Source organism: Clarias gariepinus, chromosome 25 (genome assembly GCF_024256425.1).
Source record: "Clarias gariepinus isolate MV-2021 ecotype Netherlands chromosome 25, CGAR_prim_01v2, whole genome shotgun sequence".
Classification (NCBI taxonomy): domain Eukaryota; kingdom Metazoa; phylum Chordata; class Actinopteri; order Siluriformes; family Clariidae; genus Clarias; species Clarias gariepinus.
The window spans coordinates 9439606-9447997 of NC_071124.1; the positions used below are offsets into that span (position 1 = coordinate 9439606).

General features: G+C 42.1%; 1 protein-coding gene across 2 annotated transcripts in view; it reads left to right on the plus strand.

Moving 5' to 3' along the window:
• atm (ATM serine/threonine kinase) overlaps positions 1 to 4159 on the plus strand; it is a 61412-nt gene extending 57253 nt beyond the window's left edge. Inside the window, exon 64 of one of the 2 annotated variants that reach the window (XM_053486635.1) lies at positions 3131 to 4159. In XM_053486635.1, coding sequence (XP_053342610.1) covers positions 3131 to 3314 — 184 coding nt within the window. In that variant the 3' untranslated portion in view covers positions 3315 to 4159. The remainder of the gene's footprint in view (positions 1 to 3130) is intronic. The other variant, XM_053486636.1, reaches the window with a different exon arrangement.
• The last annotated feature ends 4233 nt before the right edge of the window (positions 4160 to 8392 follow it).

An 8392-nucleotide genomic window follows, 5' to 3' on the forward strand; every position in this document is an offset into this window, starting at 1 on the left:
GACAGACAGACAGACAGCCAGGCAGATCGTCAGACAGACAGCCAGGCAGATCGTCAGACAGACAGCCAGGCAGATCGTCAGACAGACAGACAGACGGGCAGATCGTCAGACAGACAGAGACAGACGGGCAGATCGTCTGACAGACGGGCAGATCGTCTGACAGACGGGCAGATCGTCTGACAGACGGGCAGATCGTCTGACAGACGGGCAGATCGTCTGACAGACGGGCAGATCGTCTGACAGTCGGGCAGATCGTCTGACAGTCGGGCAGATCGTCAGACAGACAGCCAGCCAGGCAGACCGTCAGACACACAGACCGACAGCCAGGCAGACCGACAGCCAGGCAGATCGTCAGACAGACAGGCAGATCGTCAGAAAAACAGAGAGGCAGATCGTCAGACATATAGACAGACAGATCGTCAGACAGACAGACAGATCGTCAGACAGACGGGCAGATCGTCAGACAGACGGGCAGATCGTCAGACAGACGGGCAGATCGTCAGACAGACAGGCAGATCGTCAGACAGACAGGCAGATCGTCAGACAGACAGACAGTCGGGCAGATCGTCAGACAGACAGACAGTCGGGCAGATCGTCAGACAGACAGACAGACAGAAAGATCGTCAGACAGACAGACAGACAGAAAGATCGTCAGACAGACAGAAAGATCGTCAGACAGACAGGAGGATCGTCAGACAGACAGACAGACAGAAAGATCGTCAGACAGACAGAAAGATCGTCAGACAGACAGACAGCCAGTCGGATCGTCAGACAGACAGACAGCCAGTCGGGCAGATCGTCAGACAGACAGACAGCCAGTCGGGCAGATCGTCAGACAGACAGACAGCCAGTCGGGCAGATCGTCAGACAGACAGACAGCCAGAAAGATCGTCAGACAGACAGACAGACAGGAGGATCGTCAGACAGACAGGAGGATCGTCAGACAGACAGACAGACAGCCGGGCAGATCGTCAGACAGACAGACAGCCGGGCAGATCGTCAGACAGACAGACAGCCGGGCAGATCGTCAGACAGACAGACAGCCGGGCAGATCGTCAGACAGACAGCCAGGCAGATCGTCAGACAGACAGACAGACAGCCAGGCAGATCGTCAGACAGACAGCCAGGCAGATCGTCAGACAGACACAGACAGACAGGCAGATCGTCAGACAGACAGACAGACAGGCAGATCGTCAGACAGACAGACAGACAGGCAGATCGTCAGACAGACAGACAGACAGGCAGATCGTCAGACAGACAGACAGACAGGCAGATCGTCAGACAGACAGACAGACAGGCAGATCGTCAGACAGACAGACAGACAGAAAGATCGTCAGACAGACAGACAGACAGAAAGATCGTCAGACAGACAGGAGGATCGTCAGACAGCCAGACAGACAGACAGGAAGATCGTCAGACGAACAGACAGACAGACAGGAAGATCGTCAGACAGACAGACAGGAAGATCGTCAGACAGACAGACAGGAAGATCGTCAGACAGACAGACAGGAAGATCGTCAGACAGACAGACAGACAGCCGGGCAGATCGTCAGACAGACAGCCGGGCAGATCGTCAGACAGACAGACAGCCGGGCAGATCGTCAGACAGACAGCCAGGCAGATCGTCAGACAGACAGGCAGATCGTCAGACAGACAGCCAGGCAGATCGACAGACAGACAGCCAGGCAGATCGTCAGACAGACAGACAGACAGACAGACAGGCAGATCGTCAGACAGACAGACAGACAGGCAGATCGTCAGACAGACAGACAGACAGGCAGATCGTCAGACAGACAGACAGACAGGCAGATCGTCAGACAGACAGACAGACAGGCAGATCGTCAGACAGACAGACAGACAGGCAGATCGTCAGACAGACAGACAGACAGAAAGATCGTCAGACAGACAGCCAGACAGAAAGATCGTCAGACAGACAGCCAGACAAAAAGATCGTCAGACAGACAGGAGGATCGTCAGACAGCCAGACAGACAGACAGGTAGATCGTCAGACAAACAGACAGACAGCCAGGTAGATCGTCAGACAAACAGACAGACAGACAGGAAGATCGTCAGACAGACAGACAGGAAGATCGTCAGACAGACAGCCAGCCGGGCAGATCGTCAGACAGACAGACAGCCGGGCAGATCGTCAGACAGACAGAGACAGACGGGCAGATCGTCAGACAGACGGGCAGACGGGCAGATCGTCAGACAGACGGACAGACGGTCAGACAGCCAGGCAGATCGTCAGACAGACGGGCAGACGGGCAGATCGTCAGACAGACGGACAGACGGGCAGATCGTCTGACAGTCAGGCAGATCGTCAGACAGACAGCCAGCCAGGCAGACCGTCAGACACACAGACCGACAGCCAGGCAGACCGACAGCCAGGCAGACCGACAGCCAGGCAGATCGTCAGAAAGACAGAGAGGCAGATCGTCAGACATATAGACAGACAGATCATCAGACAGACAGACAGACAGATCGTCAGACAGACAGACAGACAGACAGACAGATCGTCAGACAGACAGGCAGATCATCAGGCATATAGACAGACAGATCAACAGACAGACAGACACACAGGCAGACAGACAGACAGATTATCACTGTTCCTGATTAGAGAGGTTAGACAGAACAGCTGGACTCTATCAGGTTGACAGGAAGGCTACTTTATGTTAGCATTACTAATAACTCTTTACAACAGTGGTGAGCAGAAAAGCATGTCAGGCAACAGGTCAAAATGGAGGCAGAAGACCACATCATGTCCTAGTCCTGTCAGCTAAGAGCAGGAATCTGGAGCTTTGCCTCATGACTTGGCATGTTCTGCGATCTGAGATGTTTTTCTGCTTAGCATGGCTGTAAGGAGTACTAATTTGCATTACTACTGTATCATAACTGTCTCCTCTGATTCAACAAAAACTGTTCAGTTTTCAAAAGCCCACATGGCACCAAGAAGACATCACTGAGGTCATACAGTAGTTTTTTCCCCCAACTTTTTTTTTGTTAAAGTTTTGATTTCAAGAAAGATTAAGCTAAGCAACTGCAAAGTGCTACTGTATATGATTGTACGAAAACTACATGTACAGGTTTATTAGTCTAATCGCGCTCACGTTACTGTTTTCTGTGTCAGCAGCGACAGTCAGAGCTTCAACAAGGTGGCGGAGCGAGTGCTGCTGCGGCTGCAGGAGAAACTCAAAGGTGTGGAGGAGGGAACGGTGCTTAGTGTCGGCGGCCAAGTCAACCTCCTCATCCAGCAGGCCATGGACCCTAAAAACCTGAGCCGCCTCTTCCCGGGCTGGCAGGCATGGGTTTGAGAGAGAGAGAGAGAGAGAGAGAGAGAGAGATTTTCTTGTATGCATACTTACTTGCGCTCATGCTGTGTAAAATGAGCAAAAGTTCCTCATGTACTGTACCTGTACTTTGAAATGATTTGGATTAAGTGAATCAGTTGTTGAGTGCAAAAGTTTGCATACCCATGAATGGATTTTTTTTTTTTTTTATCACTGCATTTAGTATGGATGGTTATTCTATCAGTATATTAAGATCTCAATAACAAAAAATATTCCTTTTCTCTTTCCGAATATGATATAGATATTCTCCAATAGTGTACTGTATCTGCCCACCTGTTTTAACCTGTGGATCTATATAATGTCTGTCTCTTTTTTTTTTTTTGTATGTTCCTCCTCTTTACGCTAACTGTGAGGGATGCAAACTTTTGTATTCTACCCCATATGAAGTGAATAAGCTGAATGTGTTCTTTTGTTCATGTAGGTTGGCTTTATGTTCTCATTAGTGTTTCCCCTTGTTCATTCTCCCCTCGCTAAAAATGAATGGTATTATATATTTGTCATTCCTTTATGTTCCTTTTTATACATAGTCCTATATATTTGTTGTAAATTGATAATTCTTTGTGAGAAAATCTAAATTAAATCTGCAGAATCTGATCCGACACGCATTTTAACAGTAAGATATAGGAATTAAATACATGCTTCTTTCAGGGGTACAAATGTAATCAGGTTTGTCCAAAAAAAAAATGTCCAACTGACTTTATACAATCACTAAATGCACTAAAATGTCAAATGTTTTCATGCCAAAAAATGGAATTATTTTATAGTTTTGTTGTATGACACACCCAAAAATGTGGTTAATAAAGACTTTGATCGTACAAGCCTTGTTGAGATTGATTGGTGTGGTGTGATGTGGGATTGTGTTAAACATTCCTAGCTGGAACGTGCAAGTGGTGCAATGTGAATGATTGTGTGAACAGTTCCCATAGACGGATAAAAAAAAAAAAAAAGAGTCCTCACACTTTAACATACTCCTTTGGGGTATTGTGTTGCTGAATTGTTTTGAGTATACAAAACTTGGTTCATTGCGGTTAAGGTCATCTTTATTTCCTGTTTAGCACTGTGACCTCGCACCTCCAGGGTTCGATTCCCGGCTCTGGTCTTTGTGCGTTGAGTCTGCATGTTCTCCCCATGCTTAATATGCAGGTTAGACTAATTGGTGTTTCCATATTGCCCGTGTTGTGTGCCCTGTGATGGATTGGCACCCTGTGCAGGGTTTATTCTGCCTTGTGCCTTTCTGTAAGTCTCCTGCGATAGGCTCCAGGCTTCCTGAGACCCTGTACAGGATAAACACTATTAAAGAGGAATGAATGAAAGTATTGTATTCATTATATATGTATCTGATAAGGATTTTTTTTTTTTTTGCAAATAAAAATATTATATATTGTTATATTATTGCTAACAGCATCTTAAAACAATGGAAATTACAAGTGTGTAAACTTTTATACAAAAAACTCAATATACATCTTTCAGCACAGCGCCTTTTCGGCATCATAAAGCCATTTGATAGTGGGCGAGTCCTGCAATTCTCACTGATGTTGAGGAAATCTCCCCCACTGAATCAGTGTGTGACTCACACCAGCAGCATCATGAGACGGGTCTGACCCCTGGGTCCAGTGTGTACTCATCTCCACTAAAGGTCTGTTCTGTGGTGTTGCAGAATTTCCGCTCCTGTTGTTTAGAGATGAGCTTGTGGGCGCCTGAACACATTTTTTTTTCTGAAAATATGTTGGATCAAGTGGGAAAAAATTTAGATTGTTTTCCTTTAGCACTTCACCTCTTATCAGAAAGAAATTTGTCAGTAAGAAAGACTTTACAGCAGCAAAACTGACCCAAAAGCCTGCTCTTAGTACTGCTGAAGAGTAACACACCCAAGTATGTGTAAATTATCTGAAAGTTATTACTAAACTGTGGCAGTTAATAATCCTCCCTTTTTAACCATTACAAGATCTTTTTATAGTGTTTAAAAAAAACATTAAAAAGATTATTATTATTATTATTATATTTTCTTGATGTTGAGGCCATGTGTTATTCCCACAACACACCAGCAGGTGGCTCCAAAACAAACTGAATGTAGTGTATCCAAAAACAGGTTTATCAGACCTCAGTAAGGGATTAATTGTGTTTTATTGGATATTAGTACATTACTCTTAATGTGTTTTACTATAAACTTAAATAGTGTATGATAGATACTTGTCTTAGTTGTATTTGTGAGGATCTTTGCGCTGATATGATTTATTCCTAAATAATGATGTTTACACCAGATGTAATCAGGGTACCTTTTTGTTTTTTGTTTCGGTCCAATATTAACAATATGGATAATATGGACCATTTTAACAAGTTGTGTAATACCTACAGGTACTGGTATACTTTATTAAAGATTTAATCAAAACAGTCCAAAATTTTTGCTATATTACAGCCTTATTCCAAAATGGATTCAATTTATTATTTTCTTCAAAATTGTAAAAACGATACCCCATTATGACAACGTGAAAGACATTTGTTTAAAATTTTTGCAAATTTATTTAAATAAAAAAACGAAAAAGGACTCTTAGAGCTGTCAGAGCGGGCCGTCTGGCCAAAGTGATCGACTGGGGGAGAAGGGCCGTAGTCAGGGAGGTGACCAAGAACCTGATGGTCACTTTGAAAGAGCTTCAGTGTTTCTTTGTGGAGAGAGAACCTTCTAGAAGAAATTTTGCAAAAATAAAAATTTGCAAAGATTTTAAACAAATTCTTTTAAAGGAAATGCAATAATATGTATATATAGTAGAAGATATCCTGTATATCTTATACTGTATATATACATCAGCGAGCCTAGATGATTGCTGGGCAAAATGCTGTACAAGACATCTCTTCAGTTCTGCATGAACTGATTACTGAGAAAATGATGCTTGTTTTCCGCCTGCTTGCTACCATTTATACTAAGATACAAAAGGTGTGCACATTTCTTTTTTATATTGATTGTGCTGAATAATACTGTACTGCTCTGTGCACTCAGGTTGGCCATCATCACACTATTAATGTTTGAGCACATTAACATCTTAGGCATAAAACAGCACAAGTAGATCACATGACAACAACTAGCATAGTGTAAATAGAGCTAAATGGAATGCTCTGATGTCTCATTAAAGATTGCTTTAACACTAAATGGGTTGTTCGTTTCAGGAATAGCATCAGTATTGATGAAAACACACCAAACAAGAAAAACATTGAAGAACCTCTGAGAAACCCTCAGGGTGCCCTGAGGATTATTAATGTGGATCACGACCCAGAGCCTCCTCCTCCTCACCGGGAATTAGGGCTGCACCATTCTTGCCAAAATGTGAATCATGATTCTTCTACATGGGAATTGAGATCCTGATTGTGGCACACGATTCTTCAACCAAAATATATGTTTTTGAAAATTAATAATAATTAAAAAAAATCCGGGGATTTTCCTCATTTTAGATATAAATACTGCAACTTAAAAGCTGTTGAAAATGAACAGAACATTTAATAATAATAATATATGAAATATATTATGAAATAATAATAATATATGAAATATATTATGTTTGGACACTCATTTAACCACTGAACATCATTGCATTATATCATTATATAACTATATATTATTTTTATCAACATTTATTAAGGTGAATGTCAGAGTTTGTTAGGTAGTTTGAAAGAAAAAACAGTTCACAGCATTAAATATATTATTGTCTATCTTTTAATCTGTTCTCAGAGTCTCTATGCAACAGCCAGAATCAACAGCTCAGGTTTAATTAACTAATAAAGCAAGTTAAATACTTATACGATCTGCACATGCTGATCCAAGTCCAGACAGTAATATACATTTTAGTTTTCACTGTGTGTGCTTTTGTGCGTGTGAGGCATTTACGTTCTTCTGACAAAAATAATACTGATTAAAACTAACACATGATACATTTTTTTTTTAATGGTTTAAGACATGTGCATTGAGGGTACACAGAGACTAATCGCTAGCCTGAGCGATCGGGAATGAAAGCAACTCAGCAGACTGTGGCGATGAGCTTTACACCACTGCAGTGGAGACGGGTTCTCTGGAGTAAAGAATCACACTTTCCTTTCTGGCAATTCTATGCACAAGTCCGAGTCTGGCGGTTGCCAGGTAAACGTACTTATCTGGCTACGGTGAGTCAGTGGTAATGTTTGGTGGAAGGAGGATTTATGATGGTGTGAGGTTGTTTTTCTGGACTCGGGCTCATGGTTCCAGTGAAAGGAACTCTAAATGCGTCAGCATACCGAGACATTTTGGAAAACATTTGGGTATGGCCCCTTTATGCTCCAACATGACTGTGCACCAGGCCTTCTCGTCCAACACCATTGTGACCTCACAATTCGGACCCATACCGAACCCCTCTGATCGAAAAACAAGACAAGTCATGTTGAACAGTTTAAAAATCTCTACTAGGATGGAAACAAAGAATTATATCTAGCTACAGTGCTAATGTACAGTACAAACATCCGCAAGAACATTTTTGATCGTTTAGAAGCATTAACACCATATACACATTCTTTTATTTATCTAACATTTTGTGTAGAAAGGGAAAAAAAAACATTTATAAAGATTTGATTGAAATTTACACACTGTACAATGTCAACATTATAACATTTACTATAATCACACACAATCAAGTACTCACATCATCTAAAATAAAGCACTGAAATCTAAAGACAGAGGGGTGAAGCTTCATTTCAAGCTCCTCTGTGTAATCTATTGGACAGAAGTTGATAGAAAAATGTGACCTTTATAAAATTTTATTCACTTCCTCAGTAACATCATTACAATATTGTAGTTTCTAGTCGATTTCTTCGGCATCTGTTTATCTTGTGTTTATTTCAGCTTAACTTCTGATCTACACCTCCCGTCATTTTGCTGATTTTTTTTTAAGATAAAGTTGTTGATTTTTACAAATAATTCTTATTGTGAAATACTGTGTTTTAACCTTAGCTGACGACATGTAATTTTTTTTTTCATAATCATTATTTAAAAATGAGTGTAATCAATTTCCCGGAAATTCTTG